Raw genomic sequence first — 13,353 nt, forward strand, 5'->3', positions numbered from 1 at the left:
ACTGTATCAAATGCTTTCTGAAAATCCAGAAATAGGATAACAGGGAAGTCATCTAATAGATCACGATACTCAACCAAGTCTAATATCAGCCTCAGATTATTAGATATATGGCGCCCTTTCATAAACCCTGATTGACATTCATCAATCAAATCATTTAAGCAAGACTTTAACCTTTTTGCAAAGATTAAGGCTATAATTTTGTAGTCGTTATTTAGGAGTGTGATTGGACGCCAATTATCAATACTTAGGAGATCCTTGTGTGGTTTAGGTATAAGAGTAATAACCCCTTGCTTCAGAGAGGCAGGTAGTTCTCCCTTCTTTATAGCCTCCTTAAAGGTTTCAAGTAAAAAGGTGCTATTTCTTCAAAGAAGGTTTTGTAAAATTCAGAGGTTAATCCATCACAACCTGGAGATTTGTTCTTTTTTAACTGAGCAACCCCGTACTGGATGTCCATAATGGATAAATCTTGGCAACAAGACTGATTGAGTTCTTCACTAATCGAATTAACATTCTCTATAGAATCAAGGAGATCCTTAGAGTCACTCAAATTGTTATCTAAGGAGTAAAGATTCTCATAAAATGTAGTGGTAAATTCTGATATCAACTCTCTATCCTCAGTGGTAACCCCATTAATTTTAAGTTTCCGAAGTGTGTTGAGTTCCCCTCTCCTCTTCTCCAAATTAAAAAAGTATCTACTGTTCTTTTCTCCTTTTTCAAGCCATTGTTTTCTAGATCTTATGAAAGCTCCTCTAGCCTTTTCCTCATACAATGTATCTAGTTGATTCTGTAAATCATTCAATTTAGCTTTCTCATTAAGATCAAGATGCTCAATATCTGTGATATCGGCAATTGTCTTAGAGAGTTCAGCTACCTCACATCTCCTTCTTAAAGCAAGCCGTTTTCCATAAGTAATACAGGCTGAGCGGATTTTAAATTTCAGCAGTTCCCAATATTTCCCATATTCTGCATTAGATGTAGCTAAACTCCAGTAAACAGAAATTAGATTCATAATCACATTTTTTAAATCATCATGCAATAACAATGAGTTATTTAGTTTCCAGTAACCACCAGAGTATTTCTTACCATCATTACTGCATATTCTTACAGTCAACCATATGACTTTATGATAGTACAGTAGTTGCGTGGTAAGAAACGGAAGACAAAAAACACCGCTCAATCAAAACCGTCTAACCTATAGCAGAGCGCTTTCGACACACCCACTAATTTCCACACGCCCACCACTTCCCTTTCGACCAACACAGCCATACTCCGGTCGCCATATTGGAATGCAGCTACCCCCTTCTCCTTCAATATCTCATTGGCTGTTCCGCTATTCGAAGTGGAAAGCGGGAGGAAGTAGAAGACGTACGACAACGCTTGACAGAAGAGGACAGAAATAATGTATGCTTTTTATTATTTAAAAAAAATCAAATTGGTGTTTATGTTATTGATGTATATTTCATAAAGTTACGTGAATAATGATCATCAATGCTGATATAATTTGCCACATCTAAACATTAGTCGGGGATCATAACAATAGTTAGCCTAGGTAGCTAGCTAGTTAGCATGAACTGTTTTCCTTTGCTAACAAGTTGTCAAACCAAAGCCGTATCAGCTGTAGTTCAGCCATTGCGTTTTTAGAACTGTAGGTAGCGATCTATACTGTTTGACTAAGCTTCCCAGCAAACGCTCCAAACAACGCCTGTAGCTGATAAACAGTGTCATACAGATGAACTGCTACTGAGCTCAAAAGGGCTGTTGTGTTGCAGAATGGACGTAACGACGTGTCTGAAGTCTCTCCTGCTGGCCATCCACCAGTACAGAGACAACAGGACGGCCCATAACGCTGCCCAGCTGCAGAAACAAGTGGAGGTCAGTTTCAACATGTCCACACAGTGCCTACTTTGTGAGATATATCAACGTGACACTGAGCACTGTTACATACACACAATACGATGTGGGAGTGAACGTTGTTTATAATAAGGGTTACAGAAAATTGGACCACTGAAATGAAAATGGATGGGCCTCCCTTCAGCAAAATACTTTTTACCTAAACCCTCCCTGAACGATTGAAAAAAACAAGTGACCCTCCCCTATACCCAAAATAATAATTTAAATATAACGTAGATAACAGAGAACTTGTCCACCGTTTACCCTCACTTCTTGGACAGACCAGAGCCTTAGATATGCAGTTTTAGAAGCTGTTCTTTGTCCTGTAAGCATTACATGGCAATGTAGAAATGTTGATAGTGCACAGGTCTGCGGGCCAGAAGGTTGTGGGTTTGGACAAGACTAGGGGTTGGAATGATCTCCTTTAGTGTAAAAACATTGCATGAATCTATCATCGTATTTGCAGGTCAGAATAAAATAGCCTTTTATAAAAATGTCATGCAGCTCTACGTCATTTTACATATTAGCAGAATCTTTTTTTATACCTTTTTAAATGACCAAAATTACAGTCTAAGAATGGCCAGGGAGATAGATATGTGTTGTTCTTGTCATATTTCTCCAATGCCAAATCAATGTGTCTTGTTTGCAACGAAACTGTCCCTGTTTGCAAATAATAAAATCTGAGACGTCATTAGGAATCTGAGCATTGTACTTTCGAAAGTTAGGCCTACCTTTCCATCCCAGCCAGAGTAGGCCTACTGACGCAGACAAATGGAAGCTTTAACTGCTGGCTGCTCTTCTTCTGTTGCTTAACTCAACGAGAGAAGGTCACAAGTGTTTCCCTAAAAGCTGTCTTGGTTTAAACATTTTCTATTGTACAGAAAGTGAATAGCTTAATCAACTGATTGCTTGTGAAGTTAAGTATATATTTTTGTCTCCTCGGCTACAGAAAGTTGCATCTCAGCCTCTGAATGTCAAAGAAACAAAACAATGATATCCCTATATGCATCGCAGTCACGTCTTTCCAGGGTATTTTACTGCTTGTTTCAAGCATAAAGTATTGCGGACCAAAGCGCTGTTATAGACCACTTTATGTAATCGGATCCGTTTTCGTTTTCTACCAAATCTTAAGCTTACAAGGGGTAGGCCTGTGCTTTTTGCCATTTCTTTTAATGAAAGGTAGGCCTATAGCATATCCCCTCAATTCAAGTCTTGGTTTTAACAGCCCTTCCACTGACACATAGGTAGGTTATTTAAAGAGTGCATGGTGGGTGGAGGAATTGACTGTTAAATCTATGCATATAGCAGCCTATAGCCTCATTTTTGTCGGGTCGAACAGGTAGGCCTACCTCTTATTTCTTAAATAGGAAGAAATAGGCTTCAACACAAAGCCCTCTTGTTAGTAAAGTCAAACTAAAATGAAGACGGTTTAAATGAATTATACCTACTGGAATTGACCGACTTTCAGCACCATGTGCTGTCCATTTCTGATTGATTGTGCCAAAGCTGCTGCTTCAAGTTGCTTCAAATACGCAGTTAAAACGCAAATTAACCTGTTTACATGTCTTGCCATAATCAGTTTATTATCGAATTATTAGTGTGCATGTAAACATACTTACTGGTTTTGTGTGTGTGTGTGTGTGTGTGTGTGTGTGTGTGTGTGTGTGTGTGTGTGTGTGTGTGTGTGTGTGTGTGTGTGTAGGAGCTGTCAGGAATGCGGTGTGTTCGTCTGCTGACGTCGGGCCAGGTCCTGCCCAGTGAGTGTGTCTGTGGACTTGTGGAGCTGGCAGGAGACCCTAACACCAGCCCCACACTCACTGGAACCATCATCTCTCTACTGGCCCAACTAGGTACACACACACACTCAGTCAATGACTAATCCCAACACATTTCAGTCATACCATTTTTGTCAACAGCCGACAATGTTTCTCTCACACAAAAACAATACTAAACCAATTGAGCTTGTGTCGGTGTGTATGTTCTCTCCCCCAGTCTGTGATGATGAGAGCAGAGATGTTCTTCAGAGCAGTTATAACCTGACCAGCACTCTGGCCTCCATCATCCACTGCCACAGCGCAACCCCCAGGGAGCCCCTGGTACTACAGGTAAGGACAGAACTCTCCATATTGCCTGACAATCAGACTGGGATACCTCTGGTTCACAGTCTAACATTAATGCCATATGTTTGTTTGGAAGTGCGATCAGATTCCTATCTCCTGAAGCATGCGCAGAACCATGTAAACACGTGCATGAGCTCGGCAAGTATGCATGCGTCACGTGCATGTATTTTCATCTTGTGCGCATGCTTCACGTGATAGAAATCTGAACGCACTACCAGCACTTTGAAACATTTACACATTTCTACTTTCCTGTGGATATATTGTCACACATTCCTACCTGAAAAAGGACCAACCACACGGACAACTGGTAAAGTAACATTTTATTCAGCACTCTGGCTTGTAGAGGTTGTGAGAGAACTCTCCTGCTCCAAACACTCATTTCTCCCCGACGTAGAATTCTATAAAAGCAGCGTCTGGTCTTCCGGCTACTCACCAGAATGACATGATGAGACTTAACCAGGGCTCATGAACCCTGGTCTTGGAGAATTACAGTGCTACACAAAGCCACAGCTCCGGTGGGAAACATGGCTGTAGGATGTGATGTTCAACTACTGCTGTAGTAACTCTGTGTGTCTCAGTGTTTAAAGGTGCTACAGACTCACCTATAACTGCTGTAGTAACTCTGTGTGTCTCAGTGTTTAAAGGTGCTACAGACTCACCTATAACTGCTGTAGTAACTCTGTGTCTCAGTGTTTAAAGGTGCTACAGACTCACCTATAACTACTGTAGTAACTCTGTGTCTCAGTGTTTAAAGGTGCTACAGAGACTCACCTATAACTGCTGTAGTAACTCTGTGTGTCTCAGTGTTTAAAGGTGCTACAGACTCACCTATAACTGCTGTGGTAACTCTGTGTCTCAGTGTTTAAAGGTGCTACAGAGACTCACCTATAACTGCTGTAGTAACTCTGTGTCTCAGTGTTTAAAGGTGCTACAGACTCACCTATAACTGCTGTAGTAACTCTGTGTCTCAGTGTTTAAAGGTGCTACAGAGACTCACCTATAACTGCTGTGGTAACTCTGTGTCTCAGTGTTTAAAGGTGCTACAGAGACTCACCTATAACTGCTGTGGTAACTCTGTGTCTCAGTGTTTAAAGGTGCTACAGAGACTCACCTATAACTGCTGTAGTAACTCTGTGTGTCTCAGTGTTTAAAGGTGCTACAGAGACTCACCTATAACTGCTGTAGTAACTCTGTGTCTCAGTGTTTAAAGGTGCTACAGAGACTCACCTATAACTGCTGTAGTAACTCTGTGTGTCTCAGTGTTTAAAGGTGCTACAGAGACTCACCTATAACTGCTGTAGTAACTCTGTGTCTCAGTGTTTAAAGGTGCTACAGAGACTCACCTATAACTGCTGTAGTAACTCTGTGTCTCAGTGTTTAAAGGTGCTACAGAGACTCACCTATAACTGCTGTAGTAACTCTGTGTCTCAGTGTTTAAAGGTGCTACAGACTCACCTATAACTGCTGTAGTAACTCTGTGTGTCTCAGTGTTTAAAGGTGCTACAGACTCACCTATAACTGCTGTAGTAACTCTGTGTGTCTCAGTGTTTAAAGGTGCTACAGAGACTCACCTATAACTGCTGTAGTAACTCTGTGTGTCTCAGTGTTTAAAGGTGCTACAGAGACTCACCTATAACTGCTGTAGTAACTCTGTGTCTCAGTGTTTAAAGGTGCTACAGACTCACCTATAACTGCTGTAGTAACTCTGTGTCTCAGTGTTTAAAGGTGCTACAGAGACTCACCTATAACTGCTGTAGTAACTCTGTGTGTCTCAGTGTTTAAAGGTGCTACAGAGACTCACCTATAACTGCTGTAGTAACTCTGTGTCTCAGTGTTTAAAGGTGCTACAGAGACTCACCTATAACTGCTGTAGTAACTCTGTGTGTCTCAGTGTTTAAAGGTGCTACAGAGACTCACCTATAACTGCTGTAGTAACTCTGTGTGTCTCAGTGTTTAAAGGTGCTACAGAGACTCACCTATAACTGCTGTAGTAACTCTGTGTCTCAGTGTTTAAAGGTGCTACAGACTCACCTATAACTGCTGTAGTAACTCTGTGTCTCAGTGTTTAAAGGTGCTACAGACTCACCTATAACTGCTGTGGTAACTCTGTGTCTCAGTGTTTAAAGGTGCTACAGAGACTCACCTATAACTGCTGTAGTAACTCTGTGTCTCAGTGTTTAAAGGTGCTACAGAGACTCACCTATAACTGCTGTAGTAACTCTGTGTGTCTCAGTGTTTAAAGGTGCTACAGAGACTCACCTATAACTGCTGTGGTAACTCTGTGTCTCAGTGTTTAAAGGTGCTACAGACTCACCTATAACTGCTGTAGTAACTCTGTGTGTCTCAGTGTTTAAAGGTGCTACAGAGACTCACCTATAACTGCTGTAGTAACTCTGTGTCTCAGTGTTTAAAGGTGCTACAGAGACTCACCTATAACTGCTGTAGTAACTCTGTGTGTCTCAGTGTTTAAAGGTGCTACAGACTCACCTATAACTGCTGTAGTAACTCTGTGTGTCTCAGTGTTTAAAGGTGCTACAGAGACTCACCTATAACTGCTGTAGTAACTCTGTGTGTCTCAGTGTTTAAAGGTGCTACAGACTCACCTATAACTGCTGTGGTAACTCTGTGTCTCAGTGTTTAAAGGTGCTACAGAGACTCACCTATAACTGCTGTAGTAACTCTGTGTCTCAGTGTTTAAAGGTGCTACAGAGACTCACCTATAACTGCTGTAGTAACTCTGTGTCTCAGTGTTTAAAGGTGCTACAGAGACTCACCTATAACGGACGGATATTCCACTGTTCCAACTACATCCATGAGCTCATAGACTTTCTGATGAGCAACATGTAAGATACCTCTCCTCTCTCTCTTCTCCCACTCCACAGTATAGCAGAGGTGAATGTTTACATGTAAGTATTCATTTTGTCCCCTTTGTATACCCCCCCTCCAGCCAGTCGCACAATGATGACATCACCATGCCGTGCCTGGGCTTGATGGCTAACCTGGTTCGCTACAACCTGTCAGTCCAGACTCACATTAAAGCTCTGGTGAGGACCACCCTCTCTCTACCGCCGTCTATCCAGCTTTTCCATTTAACCCTTACTCACCCTCTTTCCTCTCCCTCGTTCTCTTTGATGGAACGGCTTGTTGTAATGGGAAGGCATTCTACTGAGCGCTGGTTAACATCTGGGTGTGTGTTCCTACAGAGCAATGTGAAGGTGTTCTACCGAACCCTGATTAACTTCCTGGCCCACAACAGTTTGACGGTGGTGGTGTTCGCTCTCTCCATACTGGCCAGCCTCACTCTCAATGAGGATGTGGGGGAGAAGGTAACACAGAGACAAACACAGAGACAAACACAGAGACACACACACAGAGACACACACACAGAGACACACACACAGAGACACAAACACAGAGACACAAACACAGAGACACAAACACAGAGACACACACACAGAGACACACACACAGAGACACACACACAGAGACACACACACAGAGCCCACACAAACACAGAGACACACACACAGAGAACACACACACAGAGACACACACAGAGACACACACACAGAGACACACACACAGAGACACACACACAGAGACAAACACAGAGACACACACAGAGACAAACACAGAGACACACACACAGAGACACACACACAGAGACACACACACAGAGACACACACACAGAGACACACACACAGAGACACACACACAGAGACACACACACAGAGACACACACACAGAGACACACACACAGAGACACACACACAGAGACACAAACACAGAGACAAACACACAGAGACAAACACACAGAGACACACACACAGAGACACACACACAGAGACACACACACAGAGACACACACACAGAGACACACACACAGAGACAAACACACAGAGACAAACACAGAGACACACACACAGAGACACACACACAGAGACACACACACAGAGACAAACACACAGAGACACACACACAGAGACACACACACAGAGACAAACACACAGAGACACACACACAGAGACACACACTCACACACAGACACGCCCACACACTGAGACACACCCACACACAGAGACACGTGCACAGAGATGCACACACACACACGCACACACACACACAATGACACACACACACACACACACACACACACACACACAATGAGACAGAGAAAACCTTGGTGTCTGTGTGTTTGTCTATCTTTAGTTCTGGTGGTGACAACTCTGTGTGTGTGTGTGTGTGTGTGTGTGTGTGTGTGTGTGTGTGTGTGTGTGTGTGTGTGTGTGTGTGTGTGTGTGTGTGTGTGTGTGTGTGTGTGTGTGTGTGTGTGTGTGTGTGTGTTTCAGCTGTTCCATGCTAAGAACATCCACCAGACATTCCAGCTGATCTTTAACATCATCGTCAACGGCGACGGAACCCTAACCAGGAAGTACTCTGTAGACCTACTGGTGGACCTGCTAAAGAACCCCAAGATGGCTGACTACCTGACTAGGTACACACACACACACACACACACAGTTTTATAGAAGAGTAGAAGTAATGTTGCGTATGTCTCTCCCTCCTCTCTGTGTAGGTATGAACACTTCTCAGCGTGCGTGTCCCAGGTGTTGGGTCTGCTACATGTTAAAGACCCGGACTCTGCTGCCAAGGTGTTGGAGCTGCTCCTGGCTCTGTGTGGTGTGTCAGGCCTGAGGTCTCTGCTGTGTGAGGTCGTGTTCCGTCCCGCCGCCCCACGGCTCCGAGCTGCAAGCCGCAGACAGGGGGCGGGCCTAGACGCAGGGCAGAAAACCCAGCCGGGCTTAGCTCTCATCCAATGGCTGAGCTCTCCGGCTGAGGGGGAGGAGTTATGCTGTCTACAGGCCCTGCAGCTGCTGACAGAACTACTGGAAGTACGGCAGCCCTACACGGACACACAGAACTAAAAGTGGAAACCTGGATTTCACTACAACGCTTTCACCAATTCAGTCTAGCACAGTGATGACTCCTGCAGATAAAGTGACTTGCACTGATTGGCTCTTTGTCCTGGTGTTTTTCTCTCCAGGAGGCGTTGGGTTCACAGGTCGTGTCTGTGTGTGTGTTGGGCTTCGTTGAGTTGTTGGTTCCAGTGGTGTTGGATCTACTGCAGGGACTGGACCCAGCCGCACCAGACAGCCAGCTCAGAACACACTGCATACGCACAACACACACCACCAGCCTGCTGCTAGATATCCTTTACCTGTGTGTGTGTGTGTGTGTGCGTGTGCGCGTGCGTGCGTGCGTGCGTGTGTATCAGCCTTAACTCTTCCACTGCTGTGTAGTGAGGACTCGGTGTGTAGGGTGGTGTGTCGTCAGATGAGCTCCCAGCTCTGTCTCTCTCAGGTGGAACTACTGCTCTCCTGTTGCCATAACAATGACCCGCTCACCTGCCCCCTCACCGGCCACGACAGTAGCCTCAGGTCAGTGACCACACACACACTCAGAACATACACACACACAGAACATAGTTGTTAACATCAGCGTGTGTTGTGTGTGTGTGTGTGTTCCAGTCAGGTGTGTAGTGAGGCTGTGTTGAAGGCTGTGGAGTTGATGAGTAAACTGAGACAGCAGGTGAAGGACATGGAGACCAGCTTCTACAGAATACTACAGGTACACACACACACACACACACACACACACACACACCTGTGGAGCCGAGCTTAAAGATTGCCATAGTTAAATGTCTCTCCCTACAGGACCAGAGGATGGTCACGCCCCTCTCTCTGGCGCTGACGTCCAGTCACAGAGAGCATGTTCAGACCGGGCTTCGCCTACTGTTGGAGGCCACGCCTCTCCCAGACTTCCCTTCGCTGGTGTGAGTGATTGAACACATTTAGTCAGTCAGTCAGTCAGTCAGTCAGTGTTCATTCTGACTCTGTCTGTGTCTCAGTCTAGGGGAGAGCATCGCTGCCAACAATGCATATCGCCAGAGGGAGGCTGAGCTGTCTGTCAAACGGGTTGCTGTGCAACAGGATGTCCCAGCCCCCATGGGGAAAAGCCTATCAGGGCCTTCTCCCTCCAGCCCCTCCCACAGCATTCACAGCCTCATAGAGAAACTACAGAACGGCATGGAGGTGTGTGTGTGTGAGTCTGTATTCTGACGTGTGTTGTAGATGGTGTGAGTCTGTATTCTGACGTGTGTTGTAGATGGTGTGTGTGTGAGACGTGTGTTGTAGATGGTGTGTGTGTGAGACGTGTGTTGTAGATGGTGTGTGTGTGTGACGTGTGTTGTAGATGGTGTGTGTGTGTGACGTGTGTTGTAGATGGTGTGTGTGTGTGACGTGTGTTGTAGATGGTGTGTGTGTGTGTGACGTGTGTTGTAGATGGTGTGTGTGTGTGTGACGTGTGTTGTAGATGGTGTGTGTGTGTGTGACGTGTGTTGTAGATAGTGTGTGTGTGTGTGACGTGTGTTGTAGATGGTGTGTGTGTGTGTGACGTGTGTTGTAGATGGTGTGTGTGTGTGTGACGTGTGTTGTAGATGGTGTGTGTCTGTATTCTGACGTGTGTTGTAGATGGTGTGTGTGTGAGACGTGTGTTGTAGATGGTGTGTGTGTGTGACGTGTGTTGTAGATGGTGTGTGTGTGTGACGTGTGTTGTAGATGGTGTGTGTGTGTGTGAGACGTGTGTTGTAGATGGTGTGTGTGTGTGTGAGACGTGTGTTGTAGATGGTGTGTGTGTGTGACGTGTGTTGTAGATGGTGTGTGTGTGTGTGTGTGACGTGTGTTGTAGATGGTGTGTGTCTGTATTCTGACGTGTGTTGTAGATGGTGTGTGTGTGCCGTGTGTTGTAGATGGTGTGTGTGTGACGTGTGTTGTAGATGGTGTGTGTGTGACGTGTGTTGTAGATGGTGTGTGTGTGACGTGTATTTGTTGTAGTTGCAGGATCAGATGAAGGATGTGCGTGTGTCAGAGATCATGGATGTTTATGAACAGAAGATCTCCTCTCTGGCGGTGAGGATCCCCACCAGACCTTTCAACTCCATAGCTGTCAACTCTGATGGTCACGGTGGTGCTGTCAACTCTGATGGTCACGGTGGTGCTGTCAACTCTGATGGTCACGGTGGTGCTGTCAACTCTGATGGTCACGGTGGTGCTGTCAACTCTGATGGTCACGGTGGTGCTGTCAACTCTGATGGTCACGGTGGTGCTGTCAACTCTGATGGTCACGGTGGTGCTGTCAACTCTGATGGTCACGGTGGTGCTGTCAACTCTGATGGTCACGGTGGTGCTGTCAACTCTGATGGTCACGGTGGTGCTGTCAACTCTGATGGTCACGGTGGTGCTGTCAACTCTGATGGTCACGGTGGTGCTGTCAACTCTGATGGTCACGGTGGTGCTGTCAACTGTCAACTCTCTTTTCCACCATTTCTTTGCATTTGATGTTACCACCATGAGACATTTAATTGAGTTAGTATTGTAACTGCTTCTCTCTCCAGTCTAAGGAGGGGAGGTTACAGGATCTGTTAGAGGCCAAAGCTCTGGCTCTCTCTCAGGCTGACCGCCTCATCACTCAGTACCGCTGTCAACGAGCTCAGGCAGAGGCCGAGGTAACACACACACACACACACACACACACACACGCACACACACACACGCACACAGACGCACACACAGAGAGGCCTTGGCTTCTAACACAGATGGCCTTTGTCTCGGTCTCTCTGTAGGCACGTAAGCTAGCATCTATGCTGAAGGAGGCAGAACAGAGGAGAGAGGAGCTGCAGGTTCGTAACAGAAGAGTTAGCACATGCTAAGAGGTTTAGCATTACTGTTTTGCTAAAGACTAGCTAGCAGATGCTAACAGGTGTGTGTCTGTTAGGCGGAGTTGGGCAGCCAGGTGCTGGAGGCAGAGAGGGCGAAGGGAGACATCGAGGAGCTGTTGCAACACAATGCTAGACTGCAGGCTGACTCTCAGGAGCACCAGTCTCTCAAAGGATCCTATAACCAGCTGCTTAACAGGTTACACTCTCACACACTGCGCTCTATGGTCTTCTCTACAAAGAGGTTTCATATGCAGGTATTTGATGATGCGATTCCTGTTCCTGTGTAGGTTTAATGAGAGTGAGCGTCTGTTGAAGGAGCTGCAGGCGGCTCATATCTCCCTCACTAAACAGATGGACACACTGAGGAAGACCCAGGACACACTACGACTACAGCACGACAAGTAAGAGACACACAGTAGCAATAAAAGCATTCCCTCACCAACTATTTACAATTATTTTTTCTTTCTCTTTCAGGGCATTGTGTGAGCTGAAAGAGAGGGAGGAGCAAATGAAATCCTTTCAATCAGAGCTTCAGCAGAGAAACAGTGACATCACAGGTCAGTTTGAGCTAAACCAGAAAGAGCTGTCTCAATAACCCAGTTACCACTCTCTTACTCTCCTTCCCTCTAACTCCCAACCCCTTCTCTCTCCTACTCTCCCGCTCTTTTACTGTCTCTCTTTCTCCCTTTGTCTCGCTAACTCTGTCCCTCTTCTCTCAGGTCTGCGTGGTGAGTTGCGGGGTCAGGAGGAGAGGGGGAGAGCGAAAGAGAAAGAGAGGGAGGAACTAGAGGAAACGGTGGATATTCTGAGGAAGGAACTCAACAAAACTGAGCTGGCCAGAAAAGACGCCAGCATCAGGGTAAGAACACACTGGTAAAGTATTGGAGGAGGGAGGGTGTCGCCAGCTAGCTTGTACACAGTACTGGATGAGCTAATAACCAACTCCATACACCCACAAGGGAAGATCTAAATGATTCTAATACAAAGTAGTTTCTGGTAAGGAAGTTGGCTAAGTCTGTGTCCCCTCCTGTCTACTCTCCTCTCCTGTCCCCTCTCCTGTCCTTTCCTCCTGTCCCCTCTCCTTCCCTCTCCTCTTGTTCTCTCCTGTCCTCTCCTGTCTACGCTCCTCTCCTTCACCCTCTCCTGTCCTTTCCTTCTATCCCCTCTCCTCTTGTGTCCTCTCCTCTCCAGGCGTCCTCTCTGGAGCTGCAGAAAGCCCAGGTGGAGGCCAAACTGCAGAAGAAAGAGGACGAGCTGAACAAACACTCTTCTATGATTGCCATGATACACAGCCTCAGCTCTGGCAAACAGAAGAGTGATGTCAACCTGTCCCTCTGAGACAAACACACACTGCCAATCTGTCTGTGACATCAGCACACACACACACAGGATCAGAAGGAATGGATATTTTTAAACTAAATTAGTAACTAATTTCTGTCATTTTAATGTACCGCTATCTGCATTTTTAAACCTATTGTCCATATATCCTGCATTTACCATTATTTTACCATCTGTTTTTCTGTCTGTTGTATTGACGTCTAAATAAATATTGACTGGTCTGATGA

At 45.5% G+C, this 13,353-nt stretch overlaps 1 protein-coding gene across 2 annotated transcripts; it reads left to right on the plus strand.

The window, feature by feature from the left end:
* The first annotated feature begins 1,266 nt into the window (after positions 1 to 1,266).
* Positions 1,267 to 13,353, plus strand: cip2a (cellular inhibitor of PP2A). 2 transcript variants are annotated; one of them, XM_014181590.2, is made up of 22 exons: positions 1,267 to 1,401; positions 1,770 to 1,872; positions 3,593 to 3,740; positions 3,883 to 3,995; positions 6,759 to 6,853; positions 6,958 to 7,054; positions 7,214 to 7,336; positions 8,361 to 8,506; positions 8,588 to 8,903; positions 9,056 to 9,218; positions 9,302 to 9,449; positions 9,540 to 9,639; positions 9,726 to 9,844; positions 9,920 to 10,103; positions 10,905 to 10,979; positions 11,465 to 11,575; positions 11,693 to 11,749; positions 11,845 to 11,984; positions 12,076 to 12,189; positions 12,263 to 12,345; positions 12,508 to 12,647; positions 12,980 to 13,353. In XM_014181590.2, the coding sequence occupies exons 2-22, from the start codon at positions 1,771 to 1,773 to the stop codon at positions 13,124 to 13,126; spliced, it is 2,721 nt and encodes a 906-aa protein (XP_014037065.1). In that variant the 5' UTR covers positions 1,267 to 1,401; position 1,770; the 3' UTR covers positions 13,127 to 13,353. The 2 variants fall into 2 exon arrangements, with proteins under 2 accessions (XP_014037065.1, XP_014037066.1); XM_014181591.2 differs by having other exon boundaries at positions 10,911 to 10,979.

Source organism: Salmo salar, chromosome ssa29 (assembly GCF_905237065.1).
Source record: "Salmo salar chromosome ssa29, Ssal_v3.1, whole genome shotgun sequence".
NCBI lineage: Eukaryota > Metazoa > Chordata > Actinopteri > Salmoniformes > Salmonidae > Salmo > Salmo salar.